This window comes from Brachyistius frenatus, unplaced genomic scaffold (genome assembly GCF_029030835.1).
Source record: "Brachyistius frenatus isolate BFR_SWC_R1_liver_20210118 unplaced genomic scaffold, ASM2903083v1 Contig_30, whole genome shotgun sequence".
NCBI lineage: Eukaryota > Metazoa > Chordata > Actinopteri > Embiotocidae > Brachyistius > Brachyistius frenatus.
In genome coordinates this window covers 1,344,189-1,362,701 of record NW_027210629.1, presented here as the reverse complement: position 1 = coordinate 1,362,701, position 18,513 = coordinate 1,344,189, and the positions used below count along the sequence as shown (strand labels likewise).

At 41.1% G+C, this 18,513-nt stretch overlaps 2 protein-coding genes across 4 annotated transcripts; both read right to left on the bottom strand.

Annotated features, from left to right (window-relative positions):
* Positions 1–383: 383 nt before the first annotated feature.
* gkap1 (G kinase anchoring protein 1) lies at positions 384–7,187 on the bottom strand. 3 transcript variants are annotated; one of them, XM_069699462.1, is made up of 12 exons: positions 7,077–7,187; positions 6,390–6,670; positions 4,943–5,101; positions 4,529–4,606; positions 3,957–4,092; positions 3,769–3,797; positions 2,951–3,112; positions 2,562–2,648; positions 1,812–1,875; positions 1,633–1,703; positions 1,460–1,537; positions 384–839 (listed from the first exon to the last, which is right to left on the bottom strand). In XM_069699462.1, the coding sequence occupies exons 2-12, from the start codon at positions 6,639–6,641 to the stop codon at positions 798–800; spliced, it is 1,158 nt and encodes a 385-aa protein (XP_069555563.1). In that variant the 5' UTR covers positions 6,642–6,670; positions 7,077–7,187; the 3' UTR covers positions 384–797. The 3 variants fall into 3 exon arrangements, with proteins under 3 accessions (XP_069555563.1, XP_069555564.1, XP_069555565.1); XM_069699463.1 differs by having other exon boundaries at positions 7,129–7,169; XM_069699464.1 differs by lacking the exon at positions 4,943–5,101.
* Positions 7,188–7,979: 792 nt separating this feature from the next.
* LOC138621417 (kinesin-like protein KIF27) lies at positions 7,980–18,403 on the bottom strand. The gene is made up of 16 exons (XM_069699461.1): positions 17,854–18,403; positions 17,140–17,340; positions 15,760–16,527; positions 15,428–15,639; positions 15,142–15,285; positions 14,883–15,059; positions 14,224–14,399; positions 13,719–13,810; positions 13,451–13,588; positions 12,676–12,890; positions 12,054–12,113; positions 11,634–11,804; positions 11,287–11,478; positions 10,910–11,125; positions 10,028–10,226; positions 7,980–9,877 (listed from the first exon to the last, which is right to left on the bottom strand). The coding sequence occupies exons 1-16, from the start codon at positions 18,170–18,172 to the stop codon at positions 9,255–9,257; spliced, it is 3,903 nt and encodes a 1,300-aa protein (XP_069555562.1). The 5' UTR covers positions 18,173–18,403; the 3' UTR covers positions 7,980–9,254.
* Between the last annotated feature and the right edge of the window lie 110 nt (positions 18,404–18,513).

Genomic DNA, 18,513 nt, shown 5'->3' with positions numbered 1-18,513 from the left:
ACACCACAAAAAATGTTTTACTTATTCTTCAGTTTAAAAAAACGTGTTAATAAATCTCATTTCAGTCAAAATATCTCCAAAGTAGGACGCGCAATAGATCGAAAAGTCAAATATTAGATGTGCCGTCGGTCAGTCTTTGACATATGGTGCTGTAAAATCGTGCTGCCTGCATCACAAGTTGATGACTGATGACTGTTAGGAGTCGCATTTTTAAATCTCATGTTAAATGGTACTTTCATTACATATTTTACTGGAGTTGTGAATTTTTCTTGATTTGAATTTTACGTTTCAAACATCTTTTATGTGTTTTATTATGTCTCCTTTATCGTAAAATATGTTTTTAAATGTGCAGATCTTTACCTTCAAGACAAAATACACCAATGTTTTTATTTTCACTGAAAACGTATTTCATTTATTTAACAGTGAGAAAGAAAAACAAGCAGAAACATACATTTCACATCTGTCGTTTGGCATTTAAACCCACAGAACTATCAGGCACACAGCAGATCCAGTGGCACTCCAATGCCTGCAGATGGCAGCACGTGTGCCAAGACACCATTTAAAACCAGACTTCAAAATGATTTAACTTTTAAAAGCGTCCGTACATCTTGTTCAAATACATCGTGCCACATCTGGAGTGTGTTCTATGTGTGTTTAATGGGGCATGCATTACAGGCTGACAAGGAATCTGAGCTAAAAAATAAGGAAAAGAGAACCCTGATGATAATCAGCAGTGTTTTCCTTCATTTGATCATTTGTTTTTCATTTTGATTCTCAGGTCTTTTCCATCTGAAACTTCATAGATCTGTCTCCGAGGCTTTCTTCCCTTTCTTGTTTCCCTGCCAACCAGAAAAGCCCAGAAAGACAAAAAAAACAAAACAACAACAAATAGGCATGAGTATGAGGAGCATTGTACTGTGTTTTTATTGACCTGCTTCAAAGGTCAATAAAAAAAAATACATGACAAAACATTGACGAACTAATCAGTTACAGTGTAAGTATTTTCCAAATTATGACAAATTGGTAGTGAACATTGTAAATGAGGACATTTCCTGTGGCATTATTAAAAAGTGAAAGTGTTCAAATGCTGAGAACTGAGCCTAAGCTTGCTTCCATCCTGAGTCTTATTGCTCTACCTCTGTGCTGTGGCTTACTTACACTGCAACTTTTCTCACTTCACCTGACTCACTGGCTGTTTTTTCTCTGATCTACAGAAATGGAAAGAAGCAACATGCATGCACACGCCCATGTACACACAATACCAACTAAACCACAGGCAATCCCACTCACACAAAGCATCATGGCATCTCAGAGTAAACAATAAACAGCATCTCGTCTCCCCACACCTCAGCTCTGACAAATGTGAATGAATAGAGACAACACAAGACTCTGAGTCCTTTTCATGTTGACGAGGTACTAAATTTAAAAAAAAAAAGTGAGGGATTATTTGTACGCTCACCTGATGTTTTGGTTGTTCTGACTGCAGTCCTTTGACTTTAGACCTTTCTTGTTCAAGGGCAGCGTGTAGTAATGTGACCTAAAAAAAAACCAACAGTGTTATTTATGTGCATAAATAGACAAATATCTAAAAACATATTCCTTTCTCGTAGTCTCTCCCTCGCTGTTACACACCTGTGATGACAGTTCTTCTTTAATATGCAGGAGTTCTTCTACCTGTAGAAGGATTTCTGCTTTGTCTTTCACTGAAGGAGGAAGATTAGAAAAATCAGAAAACACCAGACAGATCGTATGAAGTCCTCGGGAAAGAAAGGGAAAGAAAATAGAGGTATCAAGTGTAATGCTCGACTCACTCTCTCCCTGTTGGAGCATCTTAAGCAGCTGGGCATTTCGTGCTTTAACCTCTCTGTATTTAACCTGCAGAATTGAGAAGCAAGATTTTATTTTCTTTTGTAGTGAGGTTAATGGCCACAACAAACAGGCAAAGACAGTTTGTTATTATGTGACATGGTTGGTTTAGGGCATTTCTTTAGACATGTTGAAAAAAAAAAACCTCCGCATACTGGATACTGATCACTGTTAGGAGCTCAGTGTAACCAACAGAGGCTGTCCACCGCCTCTGAGAAAACTTTACACTTCAAGGCAACAGGAAAACAGTGTTTGATACAGATAATCATAATAATCACATAGTTAAGAGGACATTTTCATGAAGGCAACTATTATTTGTCAGTCTGCCCTAAAAAAAATAAAATACAGGTTTTGTGTCCTTGTTTATTCATTCCCGCCACCTTATCTTATACCCTCATGTTCTCTCTGTAAAAATGATTTTTCTAGCTAACAGTACACTACTTAAAGTTGTGCTGGTAAAATTTCCCATAAGTGACTCATTAAATAGAAAAAAAAGCTTCAAGTGCGAGTTTATTTGTTGACTACTTTAACTTCGTGTTGAAAGACATCAGTCTATAACTTTATAGATCAAATAAAATGTGTATCGCAAAATGTGAAAGTACATATGTACCAGTTCCACAACTGGCAACATGGGTGAAATTGTAATTTGCTGGTGAAATTATAAAAAGATTGGATAACTGGGTCTAACTGCTGACCTCCCACTGTGAGATGGCTTTCTTGAGCTTATCGATTTCCTGGTCTTTCTTCTCCAGGTCGTACTTCAGCTGCTCTGCTCGGGGGTCCTAACGGGAAGAATGGGCAGAAAAGAACAAGTCAGGGCAACTTTACACTTCCTACTTATTCAGCTTAGTAACAAAAAACAACAACACAACTTTGCTGAGGTGATGTCGTATTTATTCAATCACTGGAAAATGTGTACACAGCTCTAAGGCCAGACACAAGTAGACGGTAGGTAAGAAATGTCAAGGAGCCGAGGATCAGAAACCAAAAACTCACAAAATGATGTTCCTGTTAATACCAGAAGCCTAATACATATTGACATCTAGAGGAGTATTTTGTTGTACATGTGCATCTGTCTACTCACCGGTTCATGTTCTGTAGAGGTGTTGATTTCTTGGCCCTGGCTGTTAGTGTACTGCTCACGTCTTTTCTCCCTTTGGATAATCCGACTGACATCATCTTCCAATTTGTTAAAGAAACGCTCCTCCTGGCCGACTCCTGGAGCTGCGCTAGCTGCTCTGGCGTCCTGGAAGGGAATTTGGCCAGCGGTTCAGTCAAGATTTTCCCCATCACACGTGACATGTCTCAAATAAAACGATTAAAGCCGTGTATTTCTAATACAAAGGTGTGTCAAATTTGTATAATATGGTAGGCGCAATTGTGAGTAGTTCCTGGGGAATGAGTGGGGGACAAATCAGAGGTACCTAGGTAGGGAGGCTGTATCTCAGTTGGTAGAGGGTTGCACACTAATCGGGAGGTTGGTGGTTCGAGCCCAGCTCCTCCCGTCCACATGCCTAAGTGTCCTTGAGCAAGACACTGAACCCTAAAATTGCTCCCGATGGTGTACCATCGGTGTGTTGTAAGTCGCTTTGGATAAAAGCGTCAGCTAAATGAAATGTAATGTACCTGATAATTAGTGAAATGGATAACTGAATCAAAGACTACTACACAGTTCAGGAGGATTGACGTATGAAGAAAGTAATTGTCACTCTGCAGATCTGTTTATGAACTTACCATTGCGTAATGATCTATTAATATAGTATCTCCCAGATAGTCATTACCCATTGTGCAGTCCTCAATTCTGCTTTATTTGAGAACTCATTCAACTCATCAGTAACACCACCATATTGTATAATACGATGCTGTTTATACAGTATACAATAAATATAACCCCTTGCTCACCTCCTTTTCTTGTTTTTTACTCAAATGTTCTGCAGAGAGAAAACATACATTGATATAACGCAACAAAACTTAAGAGAAGAATGCATTTAATGTGGTTTACAGTTCCAGGTTGTGTTCTGGCTGAGACAGACTGCAACACAAGATTCTAGTTTAATTGATTCTGAAAGTGATCAGCGAGTTTCTCTCACCTACACTGCCCTCAGCCTGGAAGTCCTGCAGGGAGACTGTCTTTTTCTCTTTTGCCTGCTGATTCTTCTTTTTGTCTTTCTTCCCTCCGCCCTCTTTTCCTCCTCGTGACTTTGGCGAGGATGTGTTTGTGTTGCTCTGTAGAATGAAAGCAGACCATGTGAAAACTCATCGTTAAAATTCTTAATATTTCATGCTAGAAATAAATGCTCTTGTAAAAATGAATGGCTGTTGCTCTTTGATCGAAACAGAAGATCCAGGGACAGTAAGGGAAAGGAACAAAAGGTTGTTGTTTTTTTAGCTCCATGCATCCAAAGTATATTTCCAATGAACAGCTGCATCTGCTGAAAAGTTCCAGCATGAAGGCATAAAATAATACAATTAAGTGTCTTTTCTTATAATTTCAAGAACCCTTGTACGTCAGAATATGTCACAGACGTGTCAGAGGGCAACAAAACTGCCACCAAATCAACAGTTTTGTAAAAAATGATACATTTCTTCAAATTTGCCCGCAGTGACAACCGTGTCCCTCAATTTGTCTTTCAAAAGGGTTATATTTGCGTGTGATGCGTACCTGTTTCTTTTGTTCGTACTCCAGTTTACTTAGAATCAAAGCCTTTTCCAGGTCCGCCTCATAAAGTTCTGTGGTTATCTGAGGGGAGAGGGAGAAAAAAAAGATGAGGAAGAACATTCAATTGGTACTATCTGTAAAGTCAGACATGACTGCTTGAAATGCAGACACAGCAAGGACAGACGACATTTTATACATCTGCTCTATTCTTATGCTATGCAACAATATCCTGCTCATGTCGTTGCACATGGAAGATGCCAGCGCAGCCACTCCTCCACTGCTGACCTCTGAACAGCTCCACTCAAAAGGACTTGTAAGTAAAGCAGTTTCCAAAAGTACACATGAATGGTACTACTGTTACCAAGCGGGTCTCACGAGCCTACCCCCTTTAATTATGTAATAGTTGTTTTCTCTTACCTGCTCATCTCTCTGCTTCCACTGCTGCCACCCCTCTGAAGGTATATTGTGGTCCCCTGATGCAGGGTTCAGAAGTTCACTAGCTATCCCTGACAGCGTCATACAGGGCGGAGGAGCACAAGACTTCTGAGGAATCTTCTTAAAGGCCAAATTACGCAACTAATAGAGAGAGAGATAAAACTTGATCCAAACACTCACTTAATATCACCCTTATTGCTACTTTTATGAACAAAAACTTGATCTTTTCGTTAGCTTTAGAAACCGTCACTATATGTTTATGAATGAAGTGTGTCTGTGGGATGGATGTGGATTTCTTAAGTTTCTTTGAGCGGACTAGTGGGTCTCTGAACAAGCATTTTAATTGTGCTGCAGTGCACACTTATTTCAGTGTCGATTATTCGGAATGTTTTCTCAATCAATGATCATTGGTCAATAAAATGTCAACAAGTCAAGATCAAAACCTGGTGTATGGCCTGGACCGTGTATGAAACACCAGAGCGCGTATCATTCGAAACGCAGGCTTTTAAGTTCATGAAGTAATTTCATGAACCTTCGAGAAGCGGCAGACCGTAGCGGTGAACGGGGAGCCGAACCGTAACGCAAACCCTCTGTATTTATCGGCCGGCCTACATTCCTGCCCAAAAGCCGCTGCTCCTGGAGAGACTGTTGAGGTAGTTCAGGCACCTAACTAGGATGTCCACTGGTCAACTCCCTATTGGGGGTCCACCACACACAGCCAACTGGGATGATACGATAAGGTATGCCTTCTTTGAGTTTTTTTTTGTTGTTGTTTGTTTTTTTAATTTAAAGTGACAAACTTACCAGGGTTCATTATTCGAGAAGCATTACGTGCTCTCCGTACCAGGCTAACATTGAGCTGCAGCACAGCTCGACGTTTTAGAGACACTCACTACGGTGAGACTTTAAAGCTCTAATATCATATATTTCTCATAAATATTTGGGCCTGTTTTCCTTAGAGTGTGTGTGTGTGTGTGTGTGTGTGTGTGCGATGGTTGTTTTCAGATGGCATCCTGTGTGAGGAATTTGTTCTCCGGCCTCTCTCGCAAAAATGACATTAATCTCAATGAGAACAAAAACAAACAAAAAAACAGAACTAATTCTTTCCCCCTTTTTTTTTTTTTTTTTAACAACTGCGTTAGATTCTTCCTTTCCTCTTTTAGCTGCGAGAAAACAAAAACATCATCCGTCTTCCTGTAGAGTACCTGAACACCACCCTGAACACCACCACCCTGCGCACTTTCATTTCAGGTGAAGTCAAAACAACAGAAGCACACACTTGGGTCACCAAATGTCACAAAACGAAAGCCATGTTTGCAGCTTCATAACAGACATGTGTGTGTGTGTGTGTGTGTGTGTGTGGGGGGGGGTAGAGAAAGCAAAAGAGGGTGGGGGGGGGACTCGACTTCCCCACCTTTCACCCCCTCACCTCGTTTGCCTCACTCTGCTGCTGCTCCTTCTTCTTCTTCTTCTTGTCTTTCTTCTTGTCGTTGCCCTGGGCCGCCGCCGCCGCTTTCCCCCCCCCGGCCGCTCCTGCTTTTCCTTGCCGGGGCTTCCCGGAGGAGCTTTTGGTGCTCGTCTTCCCCGGCTCGGAGGCGTCGGAGTCCGAGTCGGAGTCGATCTGAAGCAGGGCGAAGCGGGAGGCGGTGGTGGGGACGGTGATCATTGCAGACGATGCCATCGCAGCAACAACAACAAAAAAGGGGGAAACTTAAACGAGGAAAGAAAAGAAAAAAAAAATATATATATATAAGATGGATTACAACGATTATAGTGAAGATAACTTGAAACGGGTCATAAAACGAGTTAGCTTGCAGTTGCAACCACTTTATCGGATATGTTCACGCGCTGGGTCTGAAGGCGAACAGCTGTATGTGTAACAACAAGACTGAGCCGTCGAAGCGTTTCGTCGGCAGAGCAGATAAATGTGAAGTGATTTGAGGAGCGGAGGCAGCGAGGTTGGCCTCACGGGAGGAGCGACATAACCGAGCTAACGACACACCGCTTTAGCCGGTTTCGTTAGCTTCCCTAACAAGTGCAGAAGTCGTGATACGTGCCGGCGAAAAACACACGAACGGACTCACATTGGTCTTTTGTTTTTAAAATAACCACTGACCTGTGTTAAAGAGGCACTAATCGCGAGAAAAGTTCCTAAATAATACTTTCACCTGTTCGTGAAGGTGCTGTCGGTTACCGTCGGTTTGCTAACAACGATTGTCTGAGTACGGCAGCCCGGCGGTGACAAAAAAAAAAGGAGAAACGCTCTTCGTCCTTTCAGTTTAAAATGCCTGCAGATTTTTTTTTTTTTATTATTATTATTTTTTTATTTAGCCTGTTGTTTGTTGGTTTAATGGTCATTCACTCTGTTTTGAGTTAAAAACATTATATTTGCCGTATTAGCTACATTTGTATTGTTTTCTGAACCGATTCAACAATCATTTTAAAGATATTGCGTAATAATTTAAACCTCCTCTCTGGAGTTTGTTCAGTCGTCATGTCTTCTATCATGACATGCTGTGTCCCTTAGAATAAAACTGTCCCATCACCATAAACACGAACCGAACTTCATCCTCTGAAGAAGAAGCTGCGATGTGGCTGAACACTTCACAAAGAAATGTAGCCGCCCTTCGACCCTGTCAAAGTATAAGCCTACTCAATGGCGTGTTGTGTTACATGTACAAAAATAAAGCGAGGCTACATTTGATCAAATGATCAAAAACGAACATATTAGTATTATTAATATATTTCTAATTCAGTCAGTAAAGGAAAGCAAGTATTAAGTAGCCTAAATTACAGCTTTATCCAATTCAAGGAAATTAATGTATGACAGATTCAAGCAATTTTGTCTTATTGTTCACCTAATTTACAGCCTGTAATAGAGAGGAAAACACTTTTCACAGGATAGGTGAGGTTCATGGTAGACTCACCCCACAATCATGGCTATGATGTCCGTGTGTTGGAGATGAAAAGAATGGGAATAAGCCCACACAATAGAGACAATTAAAGATAGCTATTGATATGAGGATGTTTAATCCCAGTCATCAATATACAAACAATACACTTAAAGTGCTCACAAAGTTTGTATCAAAACCTCAATACATATAAAAAACAACAGAGTTTTATATTGTTGTTGTAGTGCAGAAAACAACGTATCTACTGGCCAATTTAAGTGCTCAACAGTGCTGAAAAATAAATAGACATGGAACTGTTTGATTACAACAGGTGTATGAACATTTTTCCCAAATTTATTGTACATTTTAAACTAATATTGCTGTAACAAGGAGAATCAGTTTAGTGGCTGCAGATCATGACAGTTAAATGAACTACTATATTATGACTACAGAAATAATATTAGAAAAGTGCTGATACTTGCATTAAATACCCCATTTTCACAAAACATACGTATGGTTGTATGTCATGTATGCAATGTATTTGTGTCAGAGTTATTAATGGCATTGCAAAGAAAGCTGTTAAAACTTGTGATTTGTCTTTTTTTTTTTAGGATTCTAGATTTCTAAGAGCTTGAAAATTAAGATTCCAAATTAATTCTGGGCCATAAAACATGGATTGTATAAATAGTGCTGTACTTTTATCTATCACCATAAAATGGAGAGTTTTAATCTATTCTATTATCACACATCCAAATTATTGGAAATTTCTCTCTACATGTAATTGTTTGAGTCCATTCTTGTGCTACTTATTTTAAAGAACAGCAAAACTCACCAACATTTAGTATAAACAGGATCTGAGGAATCAGTGACCCCCAAAAGAAAACAGACAAATAACAGGATTGTGTCATGACAAAAGATTCAACTGGAAAAGATTAAATTCCATCTTCTTCTCCCCCGCTCATAAACTTGACTATTCTGCGGTATCACATCAATAGTAGATTGGACATGTTGTACAAAGGACAATGGGGAATTAAAAAAAAGAAAACTGGGAACAAAAAAGTTCAAGTTACTTAACTAATTCTTCACATTAAGTATGTTGTGATGTTATTGTGTGATGCCATTGAATGCACTTGTGGGCACTTCTCACTGATGTCATAGCCCCAGAGTCCTTAAATTATGTATTCTCCCAAAAGTAATACACAAACATTTCCACACAATACTTAAGATGAGAGGAATAATGCTTCATTCACATTCAGTGAGTTATTTGATTCGTTATCTACAACACATTTCCCTTTATTTACTAGCACCCAGCGGGATTCTGCTGTAGACACTACTCCTGCCAAGTGACACATAAGGAACATCATCTATTTAAGCCACTGAAGAGTTATGCAAATGATGCAACATCATCTTATAGTGTTCCTGGACACTTCTATGGAGTCTTCTAGTATTGACTCTGTGCTGGAATCCACAACAGACTGTCGCCTCCCTGTGGCAGAGCCAGAGACCTGCAGGTCAGCTGCAGGGATCTGTCTCAGCTCTCTGCGACACAAACGGACTGGTGTCATCTCTAAACTACCCTCAGACTGACCTCTAACACTCCTCCTCTGGGACTGTGTCGGTATATTGTTGTATTCGGGCATTTTTGTCTGTTTGAATGCTTGGCGGTCAGGACATGAAGACAGACACTGCGTTGCGTGTGCATATCTGTTGGTGAGAGAATCCTTGTGTGTCTTTTTGTCTGTTTGCTCAGCGTGTATTTTTGTGTATGTTTTTGCAATATGTGTACTTGTCTGCACCTCATCCGTATTAGTCTGGGGTTCACTTGCACTTGCGTATATCTGCATATCATGCATTTGCCTGTGCTCCTGTGTAAGTGAGGGCTGATCATCGGGGTGTAGACGGTCACTGAGAATTTCCTTGAGTTTCTTTTTGAGCTGCCTACTGGAACTTTTGTAGAAAAAGAGCTCTTTCTCCAGATCCTGCAGTCTGTCTTGTATAGCCTGCTGTGCCTCTCCTGAAACACCTTCTAAACACACACATACAAAAGAACATGGGGAGATTAAAAAAAAAAAAAAAAAATGAAAGCGCACCATTCATTAAACAATTTCTGCTCTAAAAATCAGACAAAATAGTTAACGCTGAAATAGATTTCTCCAGGTTGACCTAAATTCCTCACCTTTAAGTTTCTGAAGCAGTAGCTGGATGTTGTTCTGGTGATCTCTGTGTTGCTCGGTGAGCCGGCGGTCTGCATCCAGGGCAAGCCGCTGCATGGTGGCCTCCATCTTCCTCAGCACCACCTCTTGCTCTTCAGCATGCAGCTCCAGCTCTTCACAACGCAAACGTAGATGGCACTCCGCCTCTCGAAGACAGACAACCTAGAGAGGATGACAAACGTGGAAGAAAAGGAAAAACACACAACACAATTACATCTAATGTCACACCTGTAGAGAAAAGGATAGAGCAAACGAGGTGAGAAGAAGTAAATCATGTCATAGTGGTATCATAGTATAACATGGTGCAAATTAACTTCCTGGAGAGAAGGTGATGTAGTTTACTGTTAAGATGTATTATCTGGCCAGCTGAAGGACGCAGTTGGGAGCTTTCAGGGAAAATAAATTTCAATTGAATTACAACTAAAGAATAAGCACTGAAAGAAATTGTGCAGCTGCACTTCTAACTCTCAGAAGGCCTTTGCCAAAAGAAAGGAGGGAGGGCAAATCTGGGAGGAAGACAAAATGGAAAAACACCAATCTTGAGCTGGAACAGAAAGAGAGAAAGGCAGCATTCAGTTTCTGTTTGACCATGGTCAAATAATTTTTTTTCAATAGAATGACCATGTCTTTAGAAAAGCACAGCCACCACACAGCGGGCAAACGCAGAATTTATTTGTGAATATTAATTATTGGGAAAGGAAAGGGAAACAGAAGGGGAGTCAAGATAGAGAGACAGCATGCAGGCACCGGTAAAGAACAAGAATGGAAGGGATGCCCAGTACGCAGTTTTATATTTAGAGGTGAACCGTGCATACAACCATATGTGCGTATGCATTTTCTCTTACCTTGTTGAAATATTTGAGGAGCAGCTCCAAAGCCTCAGGTGATGAGAGGTCCTTCAGCTTCCTGGTGACATCACAGAGTTGGGAGGGTTCACTGCTTTGTGATGAGTCGGTGACAAACAGCTTCGTCTCTTTGTCCTGTATGGAACGGTTTTTATACTCCAGAGCTGCATCCAGAGCTTCAATAGCTTCCTCAAGCTGGAGAAGGGAATGCTCCTCCTACAAAAAAGCACATATAAATCAAAGTGCACAAAAGGAAATCTTAACTCATGAACAATAAAAGCTTCATGTAATCAGGTCCAATAAAAGGACAATTGACCAAAACCTGTGCAAAAACGACATCATGTAAATCATACATAAAAAGTTGCCTGCTTTCTGACCTCCACAGTGAGCACTCTGTTGTCCTTCAGCTGGGCATCGAGAGTGTCTCTTTTCTTTTGAAGCATGTCTTTCTCTTTCTGAAGTTCCTCTATGGTAACTCCTCCAACCATTTTTACACTCCTGCTGCTCTGCAGCTGCTCCTCCAGAGATTCCAACTGCATCGACACATGCAGCAGGTCCTGACTCAGGCCCTGAAAAGTAATTGATAAAAAAAAAATAATAATAAAAAGAAAATCCCAATTCCAGCTTTGATGATATGATATGATATGTGTTCTCCTAAACCATAAATATTGTTAATAAACAGTCCCAATATTTCAATTAAATTGTCATAAAAACACAGTCTAACCTGACTGGAGCGGAGCATCTTGATCTCTAGTTTGTTTTTCTGTTGCGCACAGGCCTCCCTGTGCAGGAGCACCTCTTCTCTCCTCCTCAGCTCTTCCTCCAGCTCCTGCAGCTCTGCTCTCTTCTGAAGAGCCCGTTCCTCCTCCTTCTCCAGCCAACTACTGTCACGCAGCTACAGTGAAGAAGTGGAGGAGAAAAGAATGGCAAGGGATTAAAGGGAGCAAAGAGGGTGAGAGCAAAGGAGGAGGGAGGAAAATTAACAAGGTATGAGTACAATGAAAAAAACAAAGGTTGACATAGTAACAGAAAAAGGCTAAGTTGTATACAAAAGAAATACAGTCAAAATGGCTTTTTGAGAGGAGACAAAATCAAAACAAACAGATAATTTATAGCGCATCTGTACATAACAAATGTGTCTTACCTTTTCCTTTGACTTTTCAAGCTGAAAACCTTTGCACATGGTCGTATCTCCAACAATTTGCTAATTTAAACAAAAACATAAATTGTGTTTACTCAGAAAGCAAATACCCATGATGAGTCAGCTGTTAGATATTATGTGGATGATATGGTGACTTCCACCGAGGTTTAATTAGAACCTAGATTAGGTAAGTAAGAGTCAAACTGGTTTTATACAGTTTTAAATGATAAAGCCAGATTAAATGTTCAAATTTCAGTAAAACCAATGTTAAATATCAATTTGGAAAAAAAAGATAGCCATTAAAATCACTGACAAAGAGTAGAACCTACAGTAAGAGCCATCAATGTAACTTTTAGCATTTTTTTTTGACATACTGTGAAGACAATATGTTTCTCAAGAAGGTTTACAAACTTAACTGACTGTGGGAAATACAAAAAAAAAAATCAAATCAAAATGATTATTAAAACAACTGAGTCAAAGTTAAAAGTTTGGATCAACAGAGCTGAGATAATAACACAAGACTAAACTGAAGTTCAACATGTTCATCTCTTTTCCACTCCATTGTGTAACATGTTTGATGTTCCTCAAAGCCAATTTAAAAAAAAAAAAAATCTGCACAGTTTACCCCATTTTGGTGGAGTTCATTTCTGTCATCACTGGTGTCTCTCAGCTGACTGAGGCTGCTCTGAAGCTGTGCTCTCTGCAGTCTCATGTGCCGCAGGCTGTGGTACATCTCTGCTCGGACCTGCTGGCTCTGCATGGAAAGTCTCGTCAACACGTCGGCTTCCCTGCCATCACCCCTCTGCCTGTCATGCCTGTCCACTGCTTGAGAGTCCCTGTCTGTCAGGCGAGAGCACAACGTTAAAAAATAACACAGAAATACATGATCAACCATCAGGTTATCATTCACTGATTTTGTACAATAGTTTCCAGGAGTTTTAAAATATTTTAAGGTATATAAGAATAAGGCTGCCCATTGGAAACAGTGACTTCCAATCTGTATGTTCAACCTGTTTGCTTCTTCATGAGACCTTGGAGTGATAAGGGCTCTTGCTGCAACAGCATTGTTATTTCCAAATGTGAAAACCTTTGACTTTTTTAGACTTTGCATACATATATATTAACTAGTCACTATTGCAGACAATAAATATTATTTAATAATTTGTAAAACAAATAATAATGTATTTGATTATGAGATTATCACTATAGCCTGGTCATGAGAATGTACTTTTAGTATGTCATCACAGGAATCTTGTATCAGTACTGCAGGAACGTTTCTACCAACCCTAACTCACACAAAACTCCTCGCACTTGATCTGATACTCAAACAAATCCACCATTTTCCATTGTTCTGACTCACTGCACACAGAAATACATGGTATGCAATTACATAAACACACCAGTTTTGTTAAGATCTTTGATGAGCTGCTCCTTCATGTGCATGTTGACTGATAGATCTTGGATCCTTCTCTCAGTAACACTGGCTCTTATTCTGGCCTTTCTCAAATGGCTTCGCTTGAGCTGGTTTTTCTCGTTGCCTGCGAAGAAGGAAAGAGCCCCTGGATATTAAATATCACAGAAAAGATTTGAAGCAGGAAAGCAAGCTATAACCAATACAGAAGGACAGGGAAATGAAAGAATACCAGAGTAAGTGCATGTAGAGTATACCTGTGGCTCGTTGAGGTTGATGTACGCCTGTGTTTTTCTCTTTCAGAGCTGATTTCTTCTGCCGGCTGGTCCACGTTCGATTTAAAGAACGCCTTAAGTAACATCACAATATTTGATTAGGCAGGTCATTTCAAATTAACTTGCTGCTGTGATTAAAACAAATATCTTCTGGACAAAAGATTCTTGATGTGTGAAACTTGTGTATTTCTGTGGCGTGTACTGTAGCAAACCTACTGTACTCTTGGACATGGGTTGTATTAGAAGAGAGAAACTCCTAACAATGATCATTGTATAATAGAGACTGGTATCTTTGCTTACCAACCACATCTGCAGGGAACTTTTGACGAGTTAGTGACTATTTTGAAAGATATAACTGCTTTTTGGTCAGTATTTGTTGCATAAATGATTCACAGGCTATTGGTTGAAACTGTGCTTGCTGTAGCAAATTATTTGATGTTTGGACAAAAAAAAAGAACCAGTAGCCTTTTATTATATAGGCTCTCACCTAAATCCTGTTCCATCATCCTTCTCTTCATCCCTGTCTTTCCTCTCTGCCTGCTGTTTTATGAATGGACAGAACACTTCATCCTTTTCCTCAAGCTCAGCCAGCAGGAGATGACCTCGCATCTTAAAAGCTGCCATCACCCTCTCCAGTGAATAGGCTGGTGGGCTGGAGTGGATCTACAAACACATGCATTTGGGCAAAACATATGCACAGCCACGAACAATAGTATGTGAATGCACATAAATGTAGCAAAACTATTTAGTAATTAAGACAATCTAAGTTACAAGCAAAACTGAGGGTGTAAGAGACAAACACACAAACAATTAGACACACGCAGAACAGTGTATGATGGGTCAGTTGATTCGGCTGATGAACACACTACCATCCATGCATACCTGCAGTCACGCCACATCTACACTACACCTTACAGTTTGATAGATAATTTACACGCGTGTATACTTGCATTGTTGACTGTTTTGTAAAAAGGTGCTCGCAGTGGACATTAGAAATGAAATTAGAAATCCTACAATATGTATAAAAACCTTATTTTATTTTTCTGGCCGTTTCAAGCAGCTACTGTTGCCATGACAACGGTATCAACAACATGGAAATAAGTCACAGCGTGGATCAGTTAAATAGGAAATTGTGAAGCTACCTACCTTCCTGGGAGGCCTGCCCACACAGCTGTGTCTGATCAAAGGAACACTGTGAGGTCTCCTGTCCGAGTACCCAGACGCCCCTGCTTCTACTGTTGCCCCTGAGCTTGTGCCCCGAAAGGTCATGAGGTCGCTGCGAAGGCGATCAATCAGAATCTGCTGGTTCACCAGTTGCTCTGCCTAAGCAATTTACACACAAATGTACATGAATGTGAACAATGAAGAAAACCCCGGCAGGGATGCCATTCTGTCCTTCTCCTACCTGTATACGAGTACGCTCCTTTTCTTCAGCTGACGCTAGGAGGTGGGTTTTTCTCTCTTGCAGAAGTTTCTCAGCTTCTTTTTTTACCTGTCTCAGTTCTGCATTTTTCTGCTCCAACAGCTGCTCTTCTATATGGAGAGCTTCCTAAGGAAAGATGGGAAAAAGAAAAGAAGACTCGCTAATCCTTTTTGCCAATGTAACTCCTCTGATCTAGTGCATCTACAGCATAGTTTATGTTCACATGCTCTCAGGGGATAACAACTGAGGATATCACAAGGGATATTACCTGGCATTTGTTCAACTCTTCTCTGAGTTTTAAAATGGTAACACAGTCAAGTTGGTCTCCATCCCTCTCTGAAAGATCCATATGATCAGTTTGATGTGAATGATTGACAACTGTCAGTCTCTCCTGCCAATCTTGCAGTCGTTGCCTGAAAGAATGACTTGGAGAGGGGCCCGAGATGTCTGCAAGCAGAGTTGCAGCTTCCTGTGCCAATATATATATATATATATATATATATATATATATATATATATATATATATATATATATATATATATATATATATATATATATATATATATATATATATATATATATATATATATATATATAGAGCCGGTACTGTGACAGTTCCTCTTGGTTCACCTTATCGTGTTCAGATCCCCCGGTCTGACAGGGCTGTTTGACGCTGTCCCCCTCTCTACTTCCTCTCCCTGTCTTTCCCCTTTCCATCTCCGTCTCTTTCAGTAGCTCTCTCAGAGTCTGTACTTCGTACTCCAGCTCCCCTAGCCGAGCCTCACCGGGGTGCCAGGTTGTAGAGCATGATTTAACCTCTGTTTGAGTAGATGTTGCTCCTGGACGGTTGCGAACGTGACGAGCCTTGGACGCAAACTGCAGGACGCTCAGAGTCTCAGCAACGTAGTGGTGGGAGGGGCTTACGCATGCAACCATCAGCGTATGGGTGGTACCTCCCAGTGAATCACGAAGGAGACGGGTGATTTTGGCATCACGGTATGGTATGTGTGTACTGCTGCAGCTGTTGCCACGGCGATTTCGACCATGGTCAGAGAGGGCCCGGATAACATTGCCCAGTGCAAGCAGTCCTGTGTTGATCTGAGCAGACTCTTTGAGTTGTGTCACAGTTTTTCCAGCACGTTCGGAGCCTGCTAGGTCAACCAGACAGAGTTTGGAGGAGCGGACCGACTTTAAAGAGGAGTTGTTGTGGCAACATGTGATGACTTGAAGGGTGAGAATGGCATGAGAGCGACTGGAGTGCTCGTTCATTCCTGTGGTGCCGGTGTGGCGCAGGGCATTTCCCATCTCTAGAACGCTGAGCAGCTCCTCTGCTGAGGTGACGACCACCTCTTTGGCTCCCACCACCACTTAAAACACACACAAGGATCCTTTTTACTCAAATAATCTGGAATGTTACATTCCACATTGGGTATATCACATATACATGTAGGGTCTAATCTAATTTGAACACTTCTATAACTTCTTCATCCTCTCTAAATTCATGTCTCTCATTCATTAAATGGGGCTGCAACCAATTGAAAACCATTAAAAACAGTTTACTAAACATGGGACGTAAAACACAGCCTGTGAGTATCAAAATATCATGTATTTTGCAGCACGAATGATTTTACCACGATTATCTCGTGAGCTTGGAATAAATAAATCTCTAACTACCTGCTGAGATGAACGCTGGGAAGTGTGCATACAGCATGTTTGAAACTTCATGCTAGGAGCCATTGTACTGTATGTTGGACTCTGCTGTATTAATTCAAGCTTTCTCTTGCAAGTCTCCCAAATGTATGCACTGCATGTAGGTTTGTCCTTAAGTAGGAATATTTAGGGAGTGGATATAAGGACAAAATCCACACAGGATTTTTTATTTTTTTTAGGTAATTCTAAAAGCTCTTCCCATCATTTGACTTCTAAAAGTAAAAATACATATTGTAACATCTGCTTGTCAGTCTAAAAGTCTTCATTACCTGTGTTTCCCCTCTCATCCTCTCTGATATGGAGCTCTTTCTGAACGGTGTGCAGGTCCAGCAGGTCCCGTAGTTCCTCCCGGTACAGCTCCATATATGACACCCGCACTGTGACCTCCACACCATCAGTGCTCTTCCTCTTCTCCCCCAGCATCAAGAACACATCGTGTGCCACACAGTCAAAAATCCCTCCCTCTTCATCTGAGAGAGGGTTTTTGGTAGTAAAACATATATTTATGAGGATAAGAGAGAGAAACATTAGACACAATATTTACTGTCAAAATTCCTGGGACGTGTTTGAAGTATAACAATGGGGTAACAGAAAGTTACTGTTCAGGAAAATGATTTAATCATCTACAGGAATAAAAACAGCAATCTGAAAAATAAATGCCATTTACATGTTGTCGTTTTTTTCTCCACCCTATTTGGGTGTCAGCTTGAAATTTTCAATAAAATGTGTAATTCTACAAAGGTTACCTTTGAGTTTTTCTCACCTCAAGCATAAAGCTTAAATAATACGCCCCCCCACCCCGCCCCTGCTCTCACACTATCTCTATCTCTCTCTCTCTCTCACACACACACACACACACACACACACACACACACACACACACACACACACACACACACACACACACTCCCCTAAACTCCATAGATTGCCCCGAGTCAAAACTGCAGCCCCCCACCCTGTTGCATCTTTAAACCCACCCTTACCTTGGTTTCCCCCTCCGAGTGTGTATGTCTTGCCTGACCCTGTTTGTCCGTAACAAAAGACAGTTGCATTGTAGCCGTCGAGCAGAGACTCCACCAGGGGCTGGACGCAGGACTCGTACACCTCATCCTGAGTGGCCGTCGGTCCAAAAGCGTGGTCAAAACAGAAGAGTCGGTCCGAGCCGAGCATCACCTGTGCCGAGTCTGGCACCACCCGCACGCACACCTGGTGGTGGTGCAGGACTTCCTTGGGGAGCAGGGGACGGATACGGACCGCCACCCGGACACACACCTCGTTCATGACGGATGCAATTGTAGACATGGAGTTTCACTTTGTTCCCGGCATCTCACAGCTTAGTAATGTTGAAACTCTTCTTTTTTTTTCTTTTTCCCTGAGCTCTTCGCTGATCTAATGCTAAATCAAGACAAGTCAATGAACAAAAAGGAATGAAAACAAACCTTCCGAGTGTTTGTTTGTTTTCCCCCTCCTGTTGTCGTGTTGTTGTTAACTTCGTACCATCTCGGTTGTTGTCGCTTCTCGGTTGCCCGGGAAACCGCCGCCGCGGTGCCGCTGCGGTCGAGGAAAACAGGAAGAGACGTTCAAGAGCCTTTACGGAGGGCGGACAGAGAGGCGCCGTGAACACAGCAGCGCCATCTTCCGAG

Coding starts and splice junctions, on each gene's coding strand:
- gkap1 (XM_069699462.1), bottom strand. CDS start 6,641: ATGGCATCGTCTGCAATGATCACCGTCCCCACCACCGCCTCCCGCTTC. Junction 3,113..3,768: donor GTAAAAAACAAGAAAAGGAG/GTGAGCAAGGGG, acceptor ATTCCCTTCCAG/GACGCCAGAGCAGCTAGCGC. Junction 840..1,459: donor CAGAACAACCAAAACATCAG/GTGAGCGTACAA, acceptor TCTGGTTGGCAG/GGAAACAAGAAAGGGAAGAA.
- LOC138621417 (XM_069699461.1), bottom strand. CDS start 18,172: ATGTCTACAATTGCATCCGTCATGAACGAGGTGTGTGTCCGGGTGGCG. Junction 14,400..14,882: donor TGGGCAGGCCTCCCAGGAAG/GTAGGTAGCTTC, acceptor ATGTGTTTGTAG/ATCCACTCCAGCCCACCAGC. Junction 11,479..11,633: donor AGATGCTCCGCTCCAGTCAG/GTTAGACTGTGT, acceptor ATTACTTTTCAG/GGCCTGAGTCAGGACCTGCT.